This window comes from Lampris incognitus, chromosome 9 (genome assembly GCF_029633865.1).
Source record: "Lampris incognitus isolate fLamInc1 chromosome 9, fLamInc1.hap2, whole genome shotgun sequence".
In the NCBI taxonomy this organism is placed as follows: Eukaryota; Metazoa; Chordata; class Actinopteri; order Lampriformes; family Lampridae; genus Lampris; species Lampris incognitus.
Window position 1 is genome coordinate 53,986,983 of NC_079219.1, and position 25,919 is coordinate 54,012,901.

At 42.8% G+C, this 25,919-nt stretch overlaps 1 protein-coding gene and 1 long non-coding RNA gene across 2 annotated transcripts; one reads left to right on the forward strand and one right to left on the reverse strand.

The window, feature by feature from the left end:
* The first annotated feature begins 2,422 nt into the window (after positions 1–2,422).
* rbm12bb (RNA binding motif protein 12Bb) lies at positions 2,423–14,964 on the forward strand. Its single transcript, XM_056285654.1, has 2 exons — positions 2,423–2,530; positions 12,288–14,964. The coding sequence occupies exon 2, from the start codon at positions 12,309–12,311 to the stop codon at positions 14,232–14,234; it is 1,926 nt and encodes a 641-aa protein (XP_056141629.1). The 5' UTR covers positions 2,423–2,530; positions 12,288–12,308; the 3' UTR covers positions 14,235–14,964.
* On the reverse strand, positions 8,926–25,574 carry LOC130117552 (uncharacterized). The gene is made up of 3 exons (XR_008810692.1): positions 25,519–25,574; positions 23,439–23,599; positions 8,926–9,073 (listed from the first exon to the last, which is right to left on the reverse strand). It is a non-coding gene; the product is annotated as an uncharacterized LOC130117552 (long non-coding RNA).
* Positions 25,575–25,919: the final 345 nt, after the last annotated feature.

Below are 25,919 nucleotides of genomic sequence, written 5' to 3' on the forward strand. Positions count from 1 at the left end.
TGGGTGACCTCTATTTTGTGACGGATGAGCAATATAAGTTGCTCTTTTGCTGATGCTGTTACTGCTGTGTCAATACAACGGTCTCTGGAAATCCAAAGTGCTGATGTAAGTGGTTCCTTTCACATCCCTCTTGTGGCTGGAGTTTAGAGTCAGAGCCCTGGGAGCTGATAAGGTCTGCGTGTCCCCTACCTGCTGCCAAACTCTTGCACACAACAGACCCATTCAAGGTATCTGTGTATATAATACACATGCAGATATGTGTTGTTTTACTGCATTTGTTGCTCTGTAATTTTAAGACAGTTGACTTTTGGCTAGTTCCACCTTCAAGCAGTCCCACCGCTATCATTTACTGGAAAGTGGTTTTTTTTTTACATTTGTTAATATTACATATAATTTTTAACTTGGGGTTTAATTTGCAAGACTTCTTTGTTCAAGAAACTAACCCCCCCCCCCCCCCGCCAACAAGCTTGGAAATTCCACTTTCTCAATACATTTGTCACCATCTTACAATGCTGGGATTGCAACTTATTTCCCAATCCTCTGAATAGTACACGTTGCCATTTTAACTCTACTTAATGGCCATACCGGGCGCCATCTCCACTCCTGTAGGCTTCTTCTTTGGCCTGCTGAAGCTGCCTGAGTTTTGCTGGGAACCGGGGCTTATTGGTTTTTTTTTTTAACCGGGGCTGCGAGGCTGAACTCGGTATGCCGACACAGACAGACTAACGACCGGAGGAGGCAGGGGCTGGGCTGGGCAGGGCAGGCAGGACTGTGGGACACACGGAGAGCCAGGTCTGGTCGAGGAAACAGGTAGCAGGCATCGTCCCCACATAAAGGCTGCACGCGTAGACTGAACGGAGCAGGCACTCTGACCTGGCAAGGCAGCTGTGGCAAGGCTGGGTATATCAGGAGTAGCGCTGATTGCCGTAGATGAGATGCAGGTGGTGGACCGCTGCTCTGCCTGCCGCATACCTGCCTCCGATCCCGAAGACACGTGACACAAACAGGAGAAACCAGGGCAGCGGGAGTGCGTGCTCAGTGATCCAGGTAATAAAAATCAAAACTCGAATGGCATGGAGAACCAGGAGGAATTGGGGGACCGCCTTCTGCTGCAGCCTTCATCCGCCTTCACTGCTGTTGTGACCTGGAGACATTTCCCGCCTTGAGGGCTTTGTTGGATCACGGTTCGTCTGGACCCCCCCCCCCCCATGACCTGTCCGCCACGAGCCAAGCTCCGTACGGCATAGCTCTTGGGGCCATTAGTACGCGCAAGCTTCTCCACCACGGCAAGGTGGCGATCCAGCAGAAGAGGACATACTATAGAATACGAAGGACAGTTAGAGCAGTGGTTCTCAACCTTTTAGGGGTCCTGGACCCCCTGCGTATTTTTGATCTACCCTGAGGACCCCTCCACCTGATCTTGGGGGAGGGGGGTTGCAATTTGATAGAAACAGTAGAAACTGCATTTTAAATTGCATTATAGCATTTATTCACTCTTTGGGGCAAAAATAAGAGCTTTCAGTTGTAACTTAGATATAGTAAACAAAACAGAATTCTTATGCAGTAACTTTCAGATATATGTAACAAAACAGAATATGTATTCAGTAACTTTCAGATATATGTAACAACAGAATTTTTATGCAGTAACTTTTAACAGTGCAAACGGGAGCGAGATCTCTTATTAAATACAATAAATTACACTTGTGAAACAGATGTAATTAGAGAAAAAAGTCCTGTTACCCTTTGTAGTTTAGGTAGATAAAGGTCTCAGTCACATTTGAGTAAAATAATCCTATTTCTATAAATGTCATAGGATCTTTTTTTAAAAGATATTTTATTTTCACGGACCCCTTGCAATTACACCACGGACCACTAGGGGTCCGCGGACCCCCGGTTGAGAAACACTGAGGTAGAGCACAGGGTGTTTAGGTGAGACGCCGAAGAGCGGAGGTGGTTTATCCAGGTTAAGGTTTGATCACGTTGCTTTTATTGGGAAAAGTGAATTCACAGGTGTGCGCGCGATGTGACGTGACTGAAAATGCAGAACACGTAATAATGCACTTACAGATATGAGGAAAGGCGAGAGAGAACGGACGAGGGTGGGATTGGGAAGGGATATTAGGAGCAAAGGAGGAGGTCAGGTGTAAGGAAAAACAAAAGGGGTAAAATAAATACCGGATTGCTTAAGAGAATAATCCCGCCCGCCGCCCAGTGACTGCTGGGATAAGCGGCTTGGATAATGAGCGACTCCACGTTTAATATGCATGCTCAATAACCCAGGCAAGAAACCGTCTTTGTTTATTTAATAGAACAGCTCTGTTTGACTCCTGTACACCACAGCCTGTCCTACACACTCCGGTGCGGTAGGTGGCGGTGTTGCAACCAACCATTAAAAACAAAACCCGGTTCGCTTCCGCAGAACGACGCAGTCGCCCACCCGAGCTTAGCGAGAGACGGGAGGCCGAATTTGATATTGCCTTAATTTGGTTTCTCGCCTGAGAAATACATTTCCGCTGTTCTAGTCACCCGTGTAAGTTTCGTCCGCTGTTTATGGGCAACTCATTACGAGCCGATCTGCTTTACTTTTGATCAGGGATAGCTGCTAATGTAGCTAACGCCTTAGGCCTAGCCCGCTAAGACGGGCCACCCCCGCGGTTCGCTCTCTTTGTCTGTGTCCGGGGAGCCCGCACCGGCCTATATGCGTGTTACTGTCACGATAGCGTTATACCTGGTGTGCTGCGTGATCACCCAGCTTTGCGGTTAACCATCGAAATAAGTTGGCGTTCGCTGTTTTGCGCCTTATGTTTCTGGCCCTATAGGTGGGATAATCGGTAGTATTTCAAATATTGCAATGGCGATATGCTCCTGCTACACACGCGTTAGCTGGCTGACCGTAGTCGCTGCCGACAGCGCGCCGGCGTTTCGCTTTTGTCATTTTAAGTGACGTTGCATTTGAGATCGTCTGATGACGTGAACTCTAACTCACTTTAAGTTCCAGGTGAAAGCGCCGGTGACGTAAGTGTACATGAACGTTTTCTAACTTTGGTTAACAATGCCAGTCGCGTTTGCCTTGAACGATAACATCGCAAACGTTGGCATCCCATGGTACGATATGGATGTGCTTAATGTATTGTAGCGTTCACCGCTATCTTTATTCACGGCTGTTGTAGGCTACAGCCCACGCTGGATGCGCCGCCAGAGTCGAAGGTCGTCTCCGTCATACTAGGCCCGACCTACTAACCCTTGACCCGGAAACGGTGTACCAACCCCCGGAACTGCAACACATCTCCCCGCTATCTATATAATATATGTTGGTGATTGCTTATAGCATGAAACAGGCTTGTACTGTCTCATAGAAATTTTACTTCACAAATTTACTTGACTCACTGGATTATATATATATATATATGTGTCAAGTAAATTTTCTATGAGACAATACAAGCCTGTTTCGTGCCATAAGCAGCTGATGATTATGGCTTGAAACAGACTTGTACTGTCTCATAGAAAATTTACTTCACAAATTTACTTGACTCACTGGATTATATATATATATTTGTCAAGTAAATTTTCTAAGAGACAGTACAAGCCTGTTTCATGCCATAAGCAGCTGATGCTTTTGGCATGAAACAGGCTTGTACTGTCTCATAGAAAATTTACTTCACAAAATTTACTTGACTCACTGGATTATATATATATATTTGTCAAGTAAATTTTCTATGAGACCGTACAAGCCTGTTTCACGCAAAAATCATCAGCTGCTTATAGCATGAAACAGGCTTGTACTGTCTCATAGAAAATTTACTTCACAAATTTACTTAACTCACTAGATTATATTTATATATATATTTGTCAAGTAAATTTTCTATGAGACAGTACAAGCCTGTTTCATGCCAAAATCATCAGCTGCTTATGGCATGAAACAGGCTTGTACTGTCTCATAGAAAATTTACTTCACAAATTTACTTGACTCACTGGATTATATATATATGTCAAGTAAATTTTCTAAGAGACAGTACAAGCCTGTTTCATGCCATAATCATCAGCTGCTTATGGCATGAAACAGGCTTGTACTGTCTCGTAAAGAATTTATTTGACTGGAATATTTTGCTCATGTGTTGAGCATTTTCCCTACCGTTGAGTGTTTCTTTAAACAGATATATATACATTGGGAAAAATAATTATTTGACCCCTTGCTGATTTTGTAGGTTTGCCCACTTACAAAGAATGCAACAGTCTATAATTTTTAATTATTTTCCCCACTGTATATATGTGTGTGTGTGTGTGTGTGTGTGTGTGTGTGTGTGTGTGTGTGTGTGTATATATATATATATATACACACACACACATCCTGTTTGTGTTATTGATATTTCGCTCCTCATTAGTTGAGCAATAGTTTTTTTTCCAGCGTTTACTTTTTTTTTTTTCCTGAAACAGTCAATGGTGTTGGTAAAAGTGCTCAACAAATGAGAAGTGGAATATCAAGATAGATGTAGAAAAAAACATTAATACATAGCAGATAAGCTTGTCGCGTGCATCACACACTCATCAGCTGCTGATGTGGTTGTGTGTGTGTGTATACACGTACATCTTATCGGAACCGTACGGCAAAAAGCTAGGAAATTTGGCACACCTACTGCGGACGCTTCCATGATTCCTTTAAAACGAGTTACATGTCTGCACCTTGAGCGCTCTAGCGCCACCAATGGGTCAAAGTTGGAGGTACGTTTATGCATGTAACTTGGGACCAATACTATTACTGATTTTCGAAAATGGGGTACCGTTGGGTTTCAAGCCAAGTTCAACACGCTCTATGTCGCAAATTTCCACCATATTGGATCTTACGAAATAGTTTTAAAAAAAATTGTCCAATTTTCTCCAAATTTGCAGGTCTCAAGACCACGCCTCACAAAAGTTATCATGGATTTTTGAAACCGTTTGCTCGTTAAGACGTGCGTGTTAATGTTAATACTCCTGCCTGCGCCCCTGATCAAGGCGATGACAAAGAGCTGGAGTTGGTCCCTGGGCGCTGCACTGTGACTGCCCAGTGTACACCGCTGCACACTGTTTGTAGTGTGTGTATGGAGGACTGATGAATTTCATTGTATGTATGTACAATGACAAAGTATCTTCTTACAGCCAATCGAAATTGCGAAGCAGTCACTGTTTGCTGTATTGACATCAAACTTGGTATATGGACTTGTGACCCCTACCTTGGGTTGAGGGTAGAAAAAAAGTCATTAGACTACGAGGGGGGGGGGCGCTGTAATAAGCACAATGCGTTTTTCTTATTCTCATGTGTTCTCCTTTCTTCTTCTAGAGTAATTCTTGTCTCAAACCGAGTGGCACTTGGGTTTCTGTTTGTGGAAGGATTCATCCAGTGGTTTTCCCAGTATTCCCGCTTTAAAGCCGGAATTTTGCCCAAGAGGGTCCCTATAGGAATTTAGAGTGCAGAGGACAAATCTGCACTTTTGCGACAAGGATTTCTAACTCACAAACGAAAATATCAGACCTAACGTTTATTTTTTTGAGATAAGAGCGTTTGTTCGGAGGGTGCGTGTGCCATAGACTAACATTATATGATCATGTATGTCACACTCTAAATGCCACACTAAATCTTACCAAATTTTGCTGTTTTTAAATCCTTAACGCCATCAATTCTCAGTCTGTTCAGACACATGATGCATTAAAATGGCTGCAGACTTGCGACCCTCACAATTTAAAAATCTTAAGCTGTGGGATGTATAATTTTAACAAAGGAGCGTTTGTTCAGAGTGTGTGCTTTCAGAGAAAATGCACCTGTGTGTGTGTGACCTGGCTTCAATTCTCCTATGAAAATACTTTATTCTTACGGCATAATGTAACACACAGGTGTAATTTATCGTTATTAAGTAAATACTGAAATAATAACATTTAAATATTTAAAGCTTAATTTTGAGTTTCTCCCATTCAGAGACTACCCCACCAGATATATTGAGACTCAATGGGCCTCATTTATCAATCGTTCATACATGCATTTTTTTCTTACAAACCCATAGAATCTTTAAGCACTTAAGTTTGCTTCAGAGACCAGTGCAGAACCTGGGTAACCCCTGAATTTAGACACAGTTGGCTAACACTGGTGTCTTTGCAAGCCTGGGTGATTGCTCGTTGCGAGATGTAGGACCACAGATGTTAGGGCCCAGACACACCAAACCGACTAGTGGCGATGAAGGCCGACTGTTGCGTCACCTACAAGTAGCACTTGAACACATCGCAAAGACTACAGCCAACGGCCAACTAGAATGTACGTTCTGCACTCATTCACTAAGCTGAATAGCCAATCGGAGTGAACTCTCACCGACGGCTTCCGGCCATTCAACATGCTGAATCGGCTGAAAAGCTGCCGACGGGTCCGACTAGTGCCGATGGTGTGGGACACACTGTAAAAACTAGGGTCACGGACGCTCACCGACGGCCTGACATTGGCTGACGGCAGGCCGGCAGCCTGGTGTGTCAGGGCCCTTAGGGGGAAGGAATTACAAATAACCATCAGGCTTTGCTTCTGATTTGTAGACCATCTTGAGAGCCTAGAGAAACTCCATGGGTGTGTAAGAACAAATTCGTACGTGCAAATGACTGATTAATGAGGCCTATCGAGCACATCGTATAAAGCTATACAGATTTTTTTTTTTAATCATAATTGAGAAAGTTCACAAGCCACACATTTTGTGCAATGTTCACCAAATTTTCTATCTTCGGACCAAGTGCTACAAAAGCTGTCTATGAATGTTCGATTTTCAAATCGTTTTGACAGTTGCAGCCAATCAAAATTGGCAGCAAAGCCCCCAAACAGGAAGTGAGGGTATATCTCGGCAATGCTTCGATGTATTAACGCCAAACCTGGTTTATAGACTCGGGACACCTTCCTGGGGTGGTGCTTGGACTGCTTGGCTCCCTCATGGCTGCTTGCATTTATATTTGTTTGTGTATCGCATCACCTTGTATTGTATGACCGAGGACACAAAAATGATAAAGACTGTGAACTTGAGGACAACGTTTGAAACCAGTAATGGAACCGGCTGTGGTAGAGGTTCAGCTCCTGTATGAAGCAGAGGAACTCTACTTCTTTCTTTACCTTGTAAAAATGTACCCAATATCTCCTCTTCTTTGTCGAGTGAGGGAGGACATGATCATCCTCACTGGATGATGTTGAATCTATTTTTTTTTCTGAAGAACGAGCTGTCACAAATTCGTGTTTGTCAAAAATTCGTACCGCTGCCAGTGTCGTGCCAAAAAGTAATTGCCAAAAACTGATTGCCATCCGCGATTTCCGCTTGCCAAACACTGATCGCAGCTCCTACCTTGTGACTGAAAGGTTCTTTCTACCTCAAAAGGACTTGATTTCATTCATGAGGGTTATATTTATATGATATATGTGTGAATGAATGAAATATATATCATTCATTCATTCATATTTGAAAGATTGTAGCTTACCTAGTCCTTTTTACCAGTTGAAATATCATCAATTATGTAATACAACCCAAATATGTGCTTTTGCACTAGCTAAAAAGTGATTGCAGCTCCTACTTGTGACTGAAAGGTTGTTTCTGCCTCAAAGTAACTTAATCTACATTTCAAAGACAAGACCATGTTAATTAATATTTAAATGAACATAAAAACAATATTTGAATATATAAACATACAATTTGCGGACCGCAATCAGGTTTTTGCGGATCATCACTTTTTGGCATGACGCCTGTCATGGAGAGTAATGATGTGAGGCTAATCAGTTCATCTGGACACAACGTTTAGCGGGAGAAACATTTTATCGGTCATCCAAGTGGCTTCGTCAGTCTTGGCTGACTGCGGGTATCCCCCAACCTTATAAATGACCGAAACCAACGAGCAGTTTCATATGTAAATATGGGCGTGGCCATTAACTAGAGTTTCAATGGCCATGTGTACTATTCACTGAGGATTTGGGAATGTTTGCAACCACAGCATTGTAAGATGGTAACAGACGTACTCTTAGCCCTCCCCCCGTTCAGGGATGGTCGTTCCCATTCCACAAAGATGGCTCCTTTGACTACCTGTTCAAATCAGCGTTCTTCCCTATCAAAAGAGTGGCCCCTGGCCTGCAGATGGTGTAGACCGTGGAGTCCTGGCCTGACGCTTTAGTTCGTCTGTGTTGTGCCATCCTCTTGGCTTGATGTACAAGTCACGGCAGTCCTCCCGGCACTTAACAGCATACGCTATATTGATCTGTTTGTGCCGGGTACCCGATCCTTGGGTTGGACCAATTTCTGGCGCAGCATGTTTTGGGGTTTGAAAGCAACTGAGACGCGGTGTTTGGAGAATAACGCGTCTCATCTCTCCTGCCACATACGGAATCACCACTGCTTTACGTTTAGGCAGCTGTTGTCCTTCTCCTCTCTTCGATCGGCTGGTGCACTGTTTGGGTCACTGTTTGGCTCTGTCACCATCTTACAATGCTGTAATTGCAACTATTCCCCAGTCCTCTGTGAGTAGTACACATGGCCATTGAAACTCTAGTTAATGGCTACTACACCTATTTGCATATGAAACCAATTGTTGGTTTCGGTCGTTATGCAGCTGTGCTTTTTATAAGGTTCGGGGATACCTGCAGTCAGATGAGACCGATGAAGCCTCTTGGATAAGTGATGAAACGTTTCTCCCACTAAACATTGTGTCCAAAATGAATGGATTCACCTTTCTGTGATTCTCTTACCTGGATTACTGAGCATGCATAAAGACAAATGATGTGAAATATTCGCAGCCAAGTATTTCGTGTTGTTTATTTGTTATGTCCCTGGTGTGTAAAGCTGAACATGCTGGTGTTTTCTGTCAATGTTTAGAGTCCTGTTCCCCTAATGGGATGTTTGGGTTCCTTTATTCCCCTCCTTGGGTTTATTGACAGTCGGGGCTGATTGTGTGTGATTGACATTCCAGTTCATGATGAATATTGTGACACGTTTGTAAGGCTGAAACTGCCTGGAAAAAAGGAGTTTGTTGTCACTTACCTTTCGAGCTCTGCTGTTGCACGGGATTGAGATGCTCTCGGCAGAATTGTGGGCTGGAGAAATAATGAGCATTGACAGGATGAGGGATGTTTAGTCTTGGTTGATTGAAATTTTTTTAAAAGCTTATTGTGTGCAGAAATAATCAAAAGCAACGAGGTGTACTGACGTTTTCAGTTTTGGTAAGTGGAGTGCCTGCCTTATCTAGTGTTGAGATTTGTCTGGTGATTTCGATGAGGCTTAAGTAACTTAAAGACAGTTGGTGTAAATGAACCTTCACGAGCTTTCGCTAGATATTACATGGTTTTTCTGAATGTTTTGCAATTCTTGGAATTGTGTCGTTTACTTTGAGGTTCAACTAAAATTTAAGATGGTCATATTGGCTCTCATATGTGCATTTAGTGTTGTCCTGCAAAAAGGTGTGGTGGTTAATCAAGGCTAGCAGATTTGGAGTCCAGTTGAGCATTTTGTTTGGATCAAATCTGGCTCTGAAAAGGCTAATGAAATGATATTGTTTGCCAATACATTTGTGATCAACGCAGAATTGTTGGCCTCTGTGTGATGTGTGGGTGATCGTGTTGTGTTTTTGTTTTGGAAAATGCAACCGTCGAACCAAAAGTTATTGCTTTGTTCATTGGGTCTGTAAAACGTGTTGTGTTGGTTTGTTGGTTTCTTCAATAGCACTGTGTGTAAAAAAAAAAAAAAGATGGTTTTAGAAAAACTCAAGGTGGGGCAGAAATGTTTATCCATGTGCCTAATTGTTGTCTTATTATGTTTTTATATGGAATTCAAATCCTAGTCGTCGAGTCAGTTTTATTTGTATAGCCCATTATCACATATTCGCCTCTGGATTTTACAGCAACACAACATCCTGTCCTTAGACCCTCGCATTGGATAAGGAACAACTCTCTAAAAAAGCCTTTAAACGGGGAGAAAAATAGGAAGAAACCTCTGGGAGAGCAACAGAGGAGGGCTCTCTCTCCCAAGACGGACGTCTCTGCAATGGATGTTGTGTACACAATTTGTGTAGTGACATGCATATTTCTAAATGGTTGTCAAGCCAAAAGCATGAGTGGAGAAGATTTGAGTGGAGAAGAAGCATACTGATTTTCAAGAATAAGGACGATGTGCAGAACTGTAGCAACTACAGAGGTATAAAATTGATCAGCCACAGCATGACGATATGGGAAAGAGGAGTAGAGGCTAGGTTAAGAGGAGAGGTGATGATTAGTGAGCAGCAGTATGGTTTCATGCCATGAAAGAGCACCACAGATGCGACGTTTGCTTTGAGAATGTTGATGGAGAAGTATAGAGGAGGCCAGAAGGAGTTACATTGTGTTGTTGTGGATTTAGAGAAAGCATACGACAGGGTGCCGAGAGAGGAGGTGTGGTATGAGGAAGTCAGGAGTTGCAGAGAAGTATGTAGGAGTGATGCAGGATATGTATGAGGGAGGTGTGACAGTGGTGAGGTGTGTGGTTGGAGTGACAGATGGGTTCAAGGTGGAGGTGAGATTACATCAAGGATCGGCTCTGAGCCCTTTCTTGTTTGCAGTGGTGATGGACAAGTTGACGGACGAGATCAGGCAGGAGTCTCCGTGGACTATGATGTTTGCGGATGACATTGTGATCTGTAGCGAGAGTAGGTTGCAGGTAGAGAGCCTGGAGAGGTGGAGGTATGCACTGGAGAGAAGAGGAATGAAAGTCAGTAGGAGCAAGACGGAATACATATGCGTGAATGAGAGGAAGGGCAGTGGAATGGTGAGGATGCAAGGAGTAGAGGTGACGAAGACGTATGAGTTTAAATACTCGGGGTCAACTGTACAAAGTAACGGGGAGTGTGGAAGAGAGGTGAAGAAGAGGGTGCAGGCTGAGTGGAGTGGGTGGAGAAGAGTATCGGGAGTGATTTGCGACAGAAGGGTACCAGCAAGAGTTAAAGGGAAGGTTTACAAAACGGTTGTGAGACCAGCTATGTTATATGGTCTGGAGACGGTGGCGCTGACGAAAAGACAGGAGGCGGAGCTGGAGGTGGCATGCTAAGATTTTTGTCGGTGATAACGAAGAAGGACGGGATTAGGAACGAGTATATTAGAGGGACAGCTCAGGTTGGACGGTTTGGAGACAAAGCAAGAGAGGCAAGCTTGGGATGGCTTGGACATGTGTGGAGGAGAGATGCTGGGTATATTGGGAGAAGGATGCTGAATATGGAGCTGCCAAAGAGGAGGTTTATGGATGTGGTAAGAGAGGACATGCGGTGGCTGGTGTGACAGAGGACGATGCAGAGGACAGGAAGAAATGGAAACGGATGATCCACCGTGGCAACCCCTAACGGAAACAGCTGAAAGTAGTAGTAGTAGTGTCAAGCCAAAAGCAATTCTCAAATCAATTCTGCTTGGGAATATCATATCATTTGAAAGGCTGTTCTTAAAATTTTAAATGCTGTTGACTTGACAGCAGTTTAAAAGTATTAATTTTAATTATTTAAAGAGCGACTTGAGAGGACAATGGGTGTGCAGAAAATTGATGTATTTTTATGCTAACCTTCAGAGTTTGGTAAGACAGGCTAATTCGGCATGTGAGAAGAATGGATGCCTTACTGCTGTTTTAGTGCTTAATCTTGAGATTCTCAATCCTTAAACTGGATTGTTGGGCTTAAATGCAAATAGGTAGAGTTGTGCACTACTGATATTGAAGTGAATATGCTTGCTTTTGCTTCAATAGTCTGGTTAAATTATTAGCATAGTGCCTGTCATTTTGTCATCTCTTGGCCATTGACTGATTTTTTTTCCCCAAGTGGTAGCGAATGGCATAGTATTAGCTCTTTAGCTGTTCCAGAAATATCCAAATAGAAGGAATTCCAACTCGATTGAATATACGTTTAATTGGATGGATTCTTGTGTTGGGAATGTTGCTTGTGAACCCAGATTTTATCTGATTACTTATTTTAAACACGTGAATGACGGATGCATTAACCTCATACTGTGCATTGAGAGTGAGAGCTCTTGGCCGGGACGTGTACGTTGGTTTGTCATCTTCGTCCATCATCCTCATCTACTGAATTTCGCGACGTTTTCTATTTCACAGCTTGCCGCTGTGGCCATAGATGCATTTCAATGTTCTTCTTAGCCTCTCATGTTGTATGTATCCCTCACCACTGTTCTGGTGAAGCGGTGTTTTTTCTTCTTCTCTTTTTTTGAATGCCAAGGAATTAAAGGTGAGCAGCTAGAGAGGCTTTGTCAGCAATAATGTTATTTTGTACCCCTTTGTCTGCAGGTGCTGTTTTTTTTCCTCAACATGGCGGTGGTCATCCGTTTACAGGGACTCAGAATCACAGCAGGTTCTGAGGATATTCGCAATTTCTTCACTGGCCTCAAAATTCCAGATGGTGGGGTGCACATTATTGGTGGGAAACGAGAGGAGGCTTTCATTATTTTTGCTTCGGATGAAGATGCAAGAAGAGCCATGACTCGATCAGGGGGTTGCATTAAGGGTTCCCCTGTTAACTTGCTGCTAAGCAGTAAATCGGAAATGCAGAGTATTCTTGAGGAAAGTACAAAAAATGCTGAACAAGCTCAAAAGAGGTCAATTAAGGAAAGCTCAAGACTGGAAATGGATGATCCAGTAGGAGTTAGAAGAACAAGCCACCCTGAAGAAGGTAGAAGATCAGGTAGCAGGTCAGGTTATTCTCCTCTGCGCCCCCGGAGGGCTGCAACAACTGGTAATGATGACTTGTACTTGTTTTTGAAGGGAATGCCTTTTTCCGTGACTGAAAAGGAGGTCAGTCAGTTTTTTCATGGTTTACTTTGTGATGATATTATCTTGATGAAAAACTCTCGTGGACAAAACAATGGGCTAGGTCTGGTCAAATTTGCAACACGACAGGATGCAAGAGAAGGAATGAAGAGAGATAGGGGACACATTGGGTCAAGGTTTGTGGAAGTGTACACAGCGACAGAAGAACAGTGGCGTGAGGCAGGTGGTACTGTGGTAATGGGTGTCAACAGTAACGGCAGGTTTAGAAGAGGGAAGTCTCCAGTTCATGCTCAGAGGTTTCAACATCAACCAAGGTCACGGTCACCTATTGGTCAACGGTCCAACTCTCCTTCCGGAGAGGAGTTCTGCATTTTGCTGGAAAATCTATCCTACTCGGTGGATAAAAGGAACATCAAGGAACTTTTCCGTCATGCAAGACTACAGGACGATCAGATTCTTTACCTACTTGACAGTGAGGGGAGAAGAACAAGATCTGCATTTGTGTTGTTCAAGAGTCTGAGGGACTACTGTGCTGCCCTAAGTCATCATAAGGAGGAGTTTCTCAACCGATTTGTGTACATCTCCCCCATATCGAGAGAGAAAATGATCTCCATTCTGGAATCTCCCAACATGAGGGAGGAAATTTCTGAGAGGTCTAATCAGTTCCAAGAGAGGCCTTCCTTTCAGCAAGGGGGTCCTTTTGACTCAGAGAAGGTTTGTCTCTATGTGCGGAATATGCCGTTTGATGTGCGTAAAGTTGAGATTATGGACTTCTTCCTTGGGTTTAATATCACGGAGGACAATGTAGTCTTGCTGCGTGACCACAAAGGTGCTGGTCTTGGAGAGGCTGTGGTTGTCTTTCAGTCTGAGGGAGAGGCTGTGAATGCACAATCTCTGAATGGGCAAAGGTTTCTTGGGTCTGAAGTCATGTTGAAATGCATTTCACGGTCTCAGATGCGGGAGTTTGGTGTTGAGCCTCCAGTGATGCAAGAGCTAAGGGAGGAGAGGGGCTCAGCCAGGAACAGTGAGGCATCCCATCATCCTAGTGACATGGAATACCCCGATGTAAGAGGCACCCCTGATAGTAATATGCCAATGGCTAATCTACAGGTTCATATTCAAGGAGGTGGCAATAATGATTCTTATGCAGGAGGCTCCTATACTCCTCAAAACAGAAACGATGGATCGATTCATGGTGGTTTTGGGCCCCCTGCCCAGCGTTTTGATGGCCCTACCTGTCTAAAGTTAGTTAACCTACCGTCACAAATCAAAATTGATGAAATCTATGATTTTTGCTATGGATATCGTGTTATCCCTGGATCTGTCTCACTGCAGTATGACAGAAATGGAATGCCTAAAGGCTCTGCCACAGTAGTGTTTGAATCCCGCCAGGAGGCATTAACTGCTGTTAAGGAACTGAGTGGGAGACCGATAGGTTCAAGAAAAATACAACTGGTTTTTGTGTGAAAAAGTTCCCTGTGATGGCATCTAACATGAATAGATTCTGACATTGGCTTTCAACTTGTAAAAAAAAGGTTTCAGAAAAACTGGTTGATCAAGGCAAGTGAATTACCTTCATTTATTTCCTCTCCATTTGTGGATTGACTTAAAAAGTATAACTAAATGGTGATTTTTTTTTCCTTGAACTAAAATTTGTGTTGATGTGATAAGGTAAAATAGTTAATTGGGTAGACAGTTTTATGCTGTAGCTTAGTTGTTTTTCGGTGGAATATTTGGTTGCCAATCTTGGAATGTCAAGATTTCGTTTATTTTGCGCCATGGTATTGTATATAAATATTGTTTGGTCAGTATGTGTTTATTGTTGTGTAAGTGAAATTCTGATATAAAAAATGCATAGTTTAGTCTTGGCCCATGTTTTCATGTTTATCATTAAAAATCTAAATTAACCTTATCCCTCCATGTTTTATGAAAAGAGGACAATTCACGAGATTTATTGTGATTACTTGTAAGTTAACATAGCGAGGTTTTTTTTTTTTACTTAAAGCTACTTTTATTACTGATAATAATGGTGATATTTCTAATTGCTTTTTCTGTTTATTGCTCAAAAATCAAGTTATTAATTTGCTATTGAGGAGTTGTTAGTGCTGTTGTCAGCTTCTTCCACACCTGAATAAAAGTACAATTCAACCCCAATATTAGGTATTGATGGTATGGTACCTATTAATAAAAGTCTATGGGGCACTTGTACTTGTTTGCAATGTCAATTTATCTTCTACATTAAACTCTCCTCTAATAACCTTTTCTCGTGGCATTTGACAGGAAGATAGAGATACACGTTATCTCCCAGTCTGATCCCACGAAGATTTAGCTCGGGATAACTCATGGATGTAGTTCTACAACTACATCCATGGAGAACTACATCCATGGATGTAGTAGTAGAACTACATCCATGGCTGTAGTAGTAGAACTACATCCATGGCTGTAGTAGTAGAACTAGAACTACATCCATTGTTTAGTAGCCATGGGATAAAGGCCAATATTTCAGGGCTTCCGGTTCCGGTTTAGCTGCTGGCCGCAAGCTTCCGTTTTCTGTGAAGATTTTCTCTTCCATTGTTCACAGTCGGATTAGATACTTGGTACGCGAGAATGGAGTTGAGAGACGACGTCCGCGGCCGGATTATTTCACAAGAAGTTGACACGAGTCGAATATTTCTCCAAACAATACGCAGACGTAGATAATTTTTGTAGGCGTTATAGTTCCATACAACATTTCTGCCCATGGCATCCGCCTCTTTAGCTCCCCCACACGTACTGTTTCAGACATGCGAGCAAAGTGTATTCCTGTAGAAACCGCCTTCTAGTCAAACGTGACTGGTCAATACTACTCGGACTAAAACGAGTAGTATTGACCAGTCAGGCGATAAAACAGATAGATGGTCCTTTGTGTGATACAAAGCCTTGGGTAGAGCTTGGGCAGAGTTCAGCAAACTTTTTTTGGAGTTCTCAGTCCACTCCGGCCGGAAGTGGTTCACAGCCAGTAAAATAATGTCCTGGCTCAACGTTTTCATTTTGACGACGAGGAAGTTTGAGCTCATCATCCACAATACTTTTGCCATCGACAGCCGTGTACGTATACCTCTGGTTTTATTCGAGATTTATCCTCCGGAGCAGCGGGCCCTCTGTCAACTGCCGTCGCCATCTTGACCAGAAGTAAATGCGATGCGTCAGAAGCTTTTGATCGAGTTAATCGTGGTAACTTGTTAAACTACAAGAGCGAGGGGTCCCCTCTTATTTGAGAATGATCTTGTGTTTTTGGTGTGCATATCAAAGCATGCAAGTTAGATGGGGTAAGAGTGTATCTGCACCATTCTTGGTGACCAATGGGGTCTGACAAGGTGGAATACTCAAATCAATCTTACTTAATCAGACACATAGGTCCATATTTAAAAAAAAATACAACACAGGACAACAACACAAAAATATCGCTGAACAGCAGTTCACAAGTCCACAATGATTAAAACCTCTACAGACATTTGCTCCAGTGTTTCCAGAAATGAGGAGTACCTTGTGTCACTTTGTGTAGGCTCAGTTATAATTACATTCTTGGAGTCACTCGACACAAATTTGTACATAAAATTCATCAACACAGCATGAAAAGCGGGAACATTGCTAGTCACAAACATATGACTTGCATTTGTCCATCTTGGAAGCTTGAGCAAGATTCTGAATGCATCATTATATGCTACCTGCAGCTTTTTCATTTTTGCTTAGCTATAATTGTACCACAAGTGGGCTGTATAGAGTGGCGTATAGTAGGCCCTAAAAAGAGCTGTTTTACTGTCACCTGTTCTCTTCAGTTTGTATATGGGTGACCTTTCCAAAAAGTTAAGAGTGTAAGACTGGCTGTATGGTGGGGGATAGTCTTACTAACCATCTGATGTACGCTGATGACTTAGTCGTCCTGTCTGCTTATAGTGCTGGCTTACAGCAACTGCTCAGTCTGCTCAAGTTATGGTGTGCAGCATGACATTAAATTTAACTCTAAAAAGAGTTGTCATGATTGCTAAAACCAAGGAGGATCAGAAGCAACATTTTCCTTCATTCTTGATGGCAGACCAAGCGCCAAATGTGGTGAACAAAACAAAATATTTGGGTCACATCATCAGGAATGATTTATGTGATATTGATGTGCAGCGCCAGTGTTGTAAACTATGCACGAGCCAATATGCTGGCACACAAATGTCATATGTGTACAGATGATGTTAAAACTGCTCTTTTTAGGGCCAACTGTACTCCACTCTATACAGCCCACTTGTGGTGCAAGTATAGCGAAGCAGAAATGGAAAAGCTGCAGGTAGCATATAGTGATGCATTCAGAATCTTGCTCAAGCTTCCAAGATGAACAAGTGCCAAGTCATGTGTTCCCACTTTTCATGCTGGAATTTAATGTACAAATTTGTGTCGATTATTTGATTCCAAGAATGTAATTATAATGCGCTTAACTGAGCATGCACAGTGATACAAGCTACTCCTGTTGTTTCTGGAAACATTGGAACAAATGTCTGTACAAGTTTTAATCATTGTGTACATGTGAACTGCTGTTTTAGCTAGATTTTTTGTTGGTGTCCTGTGTTGTATTTTTGTTTTTTAATATGGACCTATGTGTCTGAATAAAGTAAGATTTGATTGAGTGATTGATAGATAGATGTCATACATCGATCACCAAGACCTGCCTAATAATTGTGTAAGTCCCCCTTGTTGCCACCAAAACAACTCTGACCAGTCGTGGGAGATGTTTGCAGCAGGTCACAGGAAGTTGAATCAGTTCATCTGGACACAGCGTTTGAGAGAAACGTTTCATCACTCATCTAAGTGACCTCTTCAGTCCCAACTGACTGCAGGTACCCCCACCCTTACAAACAATACAGTGGCATAACGATCGCGGGGGGGGGAGGGGATCTGTCGCCATCTTAGAATGCTGTGATTGCAACTATTCCCAAATCCTCTGTGAACAGTACACATGGCCATTGTAACTAGTTAATGAAAGCCACTTTATTTTTTCATATTCTTACAACAAATTGTGTTGTTTAAACGAATTTGTCTTCTGCATTTGACCCATACTATTGTATAGGAGCAGCGGACAGCTGCAGCGCCCGGGGCCAACTCCAGTTCTTTGCCTTGCTCAGGGGCACAGACAGGAGTATTAACACTAACATGCATGTCTTTTTGATGGTGGGAGGAAACCAGAGTACCCGGTGGAAACCCACGCAGACACGGGGAGAACATGCAAACTCCACACGCAAAGGACCTGGGACAGCATGGAGTTCGAACCCAGGACCTTCTAGCTGTGAGGCAACAGTGCTGACCACTGGGCCACTGTGCTGCCCCAAATATGCAAATTCCTCATGGCAATTTGCATATGAAAGTGGTTGTTTTCGGTCTTTATGCCACTATTGTTTACAAGGGTGGGGGTACCTGCAAGAGGTCACTTAGTTGAGTGATGAAGCATTTCTCTCAAATGTTGTGTCGGGATAAACTGATTTATCGTCATGTAATTTCCTTACCTGGACTACTGAGCATGCATAAAGGCATTAGCAGCAGATTGTTCAAGAACTGTAAGATGTGAGGTAGAGCTGCCCTGGATCGGACTTGTCGGTCCAGTACATCCCACAGATGCTCAATGGGATTGAGATCTGGGGAATTTGGAGGCCAAGACAACATCTTGAAGTCTTTATGTTCCTCAAACCATTCCTGAACTATTTTTGCAGTGTGGCAGGGCACATTATCCTGCTGAAAGAGGCCACTGCCATCAAGGAATACCGTTGCCATGAAGGGGTGTACTTGGTCTGCAACAATGGAGGTAGGTGGTACGTGTCAAAGTAGCAATCAAATGAATGCCAGGACCCAAGGTTTCCCAGCAGAATGTTGTCCAGAGTATCACTGTGCCAGCCCGCCTTCCCATAGTGCATTCTGGTGCCATCTCTAAATGACACACACACAGCCGGCTGTCCACATGATGTAAAAGAATGTGATTCATTAGACCAGGCCACCTTCTTATGTTATTCAAACTAATCTGTTTTTTTTTTTCACAGTTAACTGGGATACAAAAAATTCGCTCATCTAATAAAACACTTTTGGGTGATTCTTCAGTTTGGGGCACTTTTGGCTTTTGAAATTTTGAAAAAACATTTTTTTCTAAATGTGTATACACCCTATGAATGCCAGCAGAATGAGGATGAGTATTTAAATAGGCTTGCACTCATCAATTCCTTGATTGAAGATAATACTTCTTCCAGTGTGTATGTCATTGGGGATTTGAATGCTGACATCTCGGACAGGAATTCGTTATTTGCTAATCACATCGTTCAGTTCTGTCAAGATAATCTTTTATTGTCAAGCAAAGTCGTACATACATGAGTAGGCCTGGCACACTACGTCATGGCTGCACCACTGTATTTGCACTGCTGATGCACATGCCTCGTTGGGAAGTATGGGTATTTTGCATGGGGCAGCATCGACTGATCACATACCTCTTGCTATGGCTATAAATGTTGAACAGCCTGTGCTGTCTAGTAATGGAGATAGTGATAATGCAGAAAGGTTGGACTGGTCAAGTCTTATAATACAAAGGAGGACATATTAGCCTATCATGCCTGTACAGATGAAACGTTAGGTAATATACATCTGCTTAGAAATGCAGTTATGTGCAGAGACATTAATTGTAAGGATATGAGGCATAGGAGAGGTCTCTGCTGCATGTATGATGATATTGTTGGTGCTCTGTGTGAAGGTAGTAAGCCCTACTATAAGTATAAAAATAAGACACATAACGTCAGGACTGGTTGGAACAAGTATGTACAGTGCATCCAGAAAGTATTCACACCCCTTCACTTTCCCCACAGGTTGTTATGGTACAGCCTTATTCCAAAATGGACTAAATTCCTTTTTTTCTTATCAATCTACACACAATACCCCATAATGACAAAGTGAAAAAGGTTTTGTAGACATTTTTGCAAATTTATTAAAAATAAAAAACTGAAATATTGCATGTACATAAGTATTCACACCCTTTGCTATGACACTCAAAATTGAGCTCAGGTTCATCCTGTTTCCACTGATCATCCTTGAGATGTTTCTACATCTTAATTGGAGTCCACCTGTAGTAAATTCAATTGATTGGACACGATTTGGAAAGGCACACTCCTGTCTATATAAGGTCCCACTGTGGACAGTGCATGTCAGAGCAGAAACCAAGTCATGAAGTCAAAGGAATTGTCTGTGGACCTCCGAGACAGGATTGTATCGAGGCACAGATCTGGGGAAGGGTACAAAAAAATGTCTACAGCTTTGAAGGTCCTGAAGAGCACAGTGGTCTCCATCATTCGTAAATGGAAGAAGTTTGGATCCACCAGGACTCTTCCTAGAGCTGGCCGCCCAGCCAAACTGAGCAATCGGGGGAGAAGGGCCTTGGTCAGGGAGGTGACCAAGAACCCAATGGTCACTCTGACAGAGCTCCAGCATTCCTCTGTGGAGATGGGAGAACCTTCCAGAAGGACAACCATCTCTACAGCACTCCACCAATCAGGCCTTTGTGGTAGAGTGGCCAGACGGAAGCCTCTGCTCAGTAAAAGGCACATTACAGCCCGCTTGGAGTTTGCCAGAAAGCACCTAAAGGACTCTCAGACCATGAGAAACAAGATTCTCTGGTCTGATGAAACCAAGATTGAACTCTGGCCTGAATGCCAAAAGTCACGTCTGGAGGAAACCAGGCACCTCTCATCACCTTGCTAATGCCATCCCTACAGTGAAGCATGGTGGTGGCAGCATCATGCTGTGGGGATGTTTTTCAGCAGTAGGAACTGAGAGACTAGTCGGGATCGAGGGAAAGATGAATGGAGCAAAGTACAGAGAGATCCTTGATGAAAACCTGCTCCAGAGCGCTCAGGACCTCAGACTGGGGCGAAGGCTTACCTTTCAACACGACAACGACCCTAAGCACACAGCCAAGACAATGAAGGAGTGGCTTTTGGACAAGTCTGTGAATGTCCTTGAGTGGCCCAGCCAGAGCCCAGACTTGAACCCTTGAACATCTCTGGAAAGACCTGAAAATAGCTGTGCAGCGACGCTCCCCATCTAACCTTACAGAGCTCGAGAGGATCTGCAGAGAAGAATGGGAGAAATACCCCAAATATAGGTGTGCCAAACTTGTAGCTTCATACCCAAGAAGACTTGAGGCTGTAATCGCTGCCAAGGGTGCCTCAACCAAGTACTGAGTGAGTAAAGGGTGTGAATACTTATGTACATGCAATATTTTAGTTTTTTATTTTTAATAAATTTGCAAACATTTCTACAAAACCTTTTTTCGCTTTGTCATTATGGGGTATTCTATGTAGATTGATGAGAAAAAAAAGTAATTTAATCCATTTTGTAACATAATAAAATGTGGGGAAAGTGAAGGGGTGTGAATACTTTCCGGATGCACTGTAGCTGGGTATCACGATGAAGCCCGTGAAGCCTTTAAATCATGGGCTATGGCAGGCAGACCCAGACAAGGGTCTGAGCTTGAACACAAGAAGCTCACTAATGCAAGATAGAAGTACGCCATTCACTTCATCTGTAAAAATGAGCAAGCCATGAGGGCAGATTCCATGGCTAAGAAGCTGCTAGGAAATGATCCTGCAAATTTTTGGAAAGACGTGAGAGCTCTCAAAAACTATAAAACATCTCTACTATGCACTGTTGATGGTATCTCCGGTACAGACAACATTGCTGAGTTATGGCGACAGCATTATAGCACCTTATTCAATCGTGTGCAAAGTGATCTGTATAAGGTGGGCAATATTGAGAGTGATGATTCAATGGTGATCATGTCGCACGAGGTGTACCAAGCTATACACAAGCTGTCTGTTGACAAGGCAAGTGGCTTAGATCATATTACTGCTGAACACCTTAAATATGCCAGTCCGAGGTTAGCTCCTCTCCTTGCTACTTGTTTTACTGGCTTTATGGTCCATGGCTTGTTACCAGACTCAATGTTGTCTGTACTGTTAGTGCCAGTCATTAAGGACAAAGCTGGTAAAGTATGCAGCCTAGATAACTACAGGCCTATATCTCTAGCCAGCATACTGTCAAAAGTCATAGAAAGAATCCTGCTGGATAGAGTGCATGAGTTTATCAACTCTCCACAGATAACCAGTTTGGTTTTAAAGCTAAACATGGCACTAACTTATGTATATATGCCTTAAAGGAAATAGTAAACAAATTTAGAGGCCAAAACTCATCAGTTCTTACGTGTTTTATTGATGCTTCTAAAGCTTTTCATCATGTTAATCACAGAATGTTGATTGTTAAATTGAGTCAAAGAGGGGTGCCTGAATACATTGTGAGAATTCTGGTTTATTGGTATGCCCACCAGACTATGCAAGTGAAATGGGGTAATAGCGTTTCAGCCCTATTTGGGTTTAGCGATGGTGTCAGACAAGGGGGAATTCTGTCTCCAGTTCTCTACAATTTATATATTGATGATTTGTTCAAGCAGCTGAAAGCCTGTAACACTGGGTACATGATGGGTAATACCATATTATGTATGCAGATGACCTTGTCATTATTAGTCCCTGTAGCGCTGGTCTCCAGCTCCTTGATATATGTTCTGTTTATGGTGTGGAGCATGATATCAAATACAATGCTAGTAAGAGTGTTGTCATGATCTGCAGAACCAAAGAGGTCAATCATCTAAAATTTCCTGATTTTAAATTGTCTGATAATAATCTTGGGGTATGTAATAAGGTGAAATATCTTGGGCACTATATTACTGAACAAATGACAGATGATATTTATAGGCAATGCCGCATGATGTATGTGCACAAACGAACACTCTGTCACACAAGGTTGGTATGTGTTCAGTTAGTGTGACGATGTCTCTGTTCAGAGCACATTGTACAACTCTCTATACTGCCCCCTGTGGTCAAACTATAAAAAAGCAAGCTTACAGAGGCTTCAAGCAGCTTATAATGATGCTGTGAGAATGCTGCTAAAAAGGCCTAGATGGTGTAGTGTAAGTGAGCTGTTTGTGGCTGCAGGAGTCGGTACCTTTCAGGCTCTTCTAAGACATCTCATTTATAAACTTATTTGCCAGCTCAATGACTCTGATAATGTAATCATCAACAGTTTAACTAATATAAGATTCAGTGCCACACACTACCAGTCCCGGCAGTGGGGCCACTGGTATAGCCGCCGCCTTATAAGACACTGACTTGTTCCATTTAAGTTATTTTATTGTGTTTACTCTTTGTATTGTCTGGGGTTTGTCCTTTGCCTATTTGTCTTTGTCTGTTATGGACCCCGAGTCTGCAATAAAGTTTTGAACTGAACTGAAAATTTCTTTAAAATCAGTTTTTTTTCTTTTTCAAAAGCTCTATTAAACGGTCTGGAACAAATATCTTAGCACAGCTTTGACCGTCCTACAAAATAAGTTTGATATTATGATGCTTTTTTTCCCCCAAAAATTGTAGCAGCAAAATGTGATGTAATGACATGTGATGGTAATGACTTGCTAACCTAACTTGATAGCTAGCATACGATGTACAATAAATATACGCCAATAAAGAGAAATGTCTTATTTCTGTACTAAAATACTCAGTAGCTTGTTTGGTGATGACGCCTAATAAACATACTCTCAGATCGGGGCATATAAATCTAAAAATTACTCACATTTGTGGACCTGAAAAAGTCACGCTTCTGCCATGACTGGTCACGCACCTCTGGCACTTCTCATTTCCATGGCAACCACGTTGTTGTTTGAAAAAACGTCACTGCTCTCTAAAACGTTCGGCGTGATGGTGATGACGTATGTGAAGGACAATGATATTTAACTATAAAAAAATGTGCAGATTGCACATACATAAGCCACATGAATTTGAAATGCACATAAGCCACATGAATTTGAAATATGTCTTTTTAAATTATTATGAGAAAATACAAAGTAAAGCTTTAATGAATTGAACAGTTTTATTGCTTTATTGTAGAGGGGAAGTTAAAAAGTCTGGCTTGGAGACAAGCCCAAAACAGTGAAATTCGGGCACATTTTGATTTTCAACTTACTGAAAAAGTATTAAAATGTCATCATTTAGATACAAATCTTTTTTTTTCATAGCTAACAACCTAACTCTTAACAAATACAATAATTGTTAAAAAAAATCATGAAAATCTACCCTGGGGACAGAAAAACTCCCTCAACTGAAGGATCACCTTGTTACAGGGATCCCACAAAGTTGACGTTTCTCCCATTAAACTGTTTCCGGGTGAATCTATTGAACTTTCTGGGATTTCTACACGTGGGTTCCTGAGCACCAACACATGTTGTTACAAGGACATGGTCGCGACTATCTGGGAGAGGTACCGCTCAGTACATTTGGTCGGGGGGTTCGTCTGCACCAACCAACCCACATCGTCCCGCGATGCTGGCAGATACAAAGCCCCTTGATTGGGACAAATGGCTACAAAATCAGATCAGTGTACAACCTTCCGTGTGGTGGCTGCAGCTAATTGTTGTATATTCCAATAACTCGGGAGTTGCTGCAACACTGCGACCCCCGACAGCAGCACACGCGGTTTGGATAAGGGATGGGTGGGTGTTTACGCTACAGATATAGCCCCGCCCCTTTATGTTAAAAAGCTACAAATTAATGTCAGATTCAGGAAGTGTGCGGCATCTTCCGGACCAACCAGCGCCGAGAGGGGGCGGGGGGTTGTGGAAACACGTGAAGGTGATGCTGTACGGCAGTGGTTCTCAACCTTTTTGGGGTCCTGGACCCCTGCGTAATTTCTTTGATCTACCCTGAGGACCCCTCCACCTGATCTTGGGGGAGGGGGGTTGCAATTTGATAGAAACAGTAGAAACTGCATTTTAAATTGCATTATAGCATTTATTCACTCTTTGGGGCAAAAATAAGAGCTTTCAGTTGCAACTTAGATATAGTTAACAAAACAGAATTCTTATGCAGTAACTTTCAGATAGATGTAACAAAACTGAATATATATTCAGTAACTTTCAGATATATGTAACAACAGATTTTTTATGCAGTAACTTTTAACAATGCAAACGGGAGCGAGATCTCTTATTGAAATACAATAAATTACACTTGTGAAACAGATGTAATTAGAGAAAAAAGTCCCGTTACCCTTTATAGTTTAGGTAGATAAAGGTCTCAGTCACGTTTGAGTAAAACAATCCTATTTCTATAAATGTCATAGGATCTTTTTTTTTAAAGATATTTTTTATTTTCACGGACCCCTTGCAATTACACCACGGACCACTAGGGGTCCGCGGACCCCCCCCCCCCCCTGGTTGAGAAACACTGCTGTACGGGTTAACCCGTCTTCCACATCATCTGACCAACAAATAAAGGTAACTTTAAAGTTCCACCAAGTATTGGCGCACCCGGAGAAGTATACCCCCCCCCCCATCCCGGGCGAGCTTGGTAACGAGCGGAAAGCGCTCAAAAAAAAAGAAAACACAAAACGCTATGCGACGCTTAGGAGCAGGTGTCCGGGAGTAGCGTTAAAAGCGTGTTTTTGGAAATGGGATAGAAATGTGCAGAACCTCGCCCCCCCCCTGCGCGCCCCCCCCCCGCACGCGCGGTCTTCTGACGCGGCTCTCCGTTACCCCACGTTGACGCGCAACCCCTTCCATTTGCCGGCGTCAGGTTAGCATACGCGGCTTGTACACCGGCCGGCGGGCGACTTGCTAACCAAAACCACCCGCGGAGGCTCGTTTAGTTAGCTCACCCACCTGCGTTGCGCACCGTCTCCCGCCGACGTCCGCCGCTGAGCAACTCTGAGTTGTTTTCGTTGTTGTGGTTGTTTTTTTCCCCGCATAGCAACTCCATGGATGGACAACGTTAGCTTGGCAACAAGTTCTTCCACAGTTTTCCAGCAGTTTTCCTTCGCTAGCCACCCTGCGCCGCTTTGAGCTACGGTGATGAGCGCTTTCTTTCTTTCTTTCGTTCTTTCTTTCTTTTTTTGTTTTGTTCCGTATCTAAAGTTCCGTCACGGAATAAAAAAAAAAACCCTTTGGGTTTTTGAGTCGAAAAGCCAGCAAAGGGGAACCCCTTTCGGGATAAAGCCCCTAGCAACCGTTACTTGCTGCTGTTTGTCGCCGTTTCGCAGGTTTGATGACCGGGCGGAGCACCA

What these genes read in the sequence shown, in the direction of transcription:
- rbm12bb (XM_056285654.1), top strand. Translation starts at nt 12,309, where the DNA reads ATGGCGGTGGTCATCCGTTTACAGGGACTCAGAATCACAGCAGGTTCT.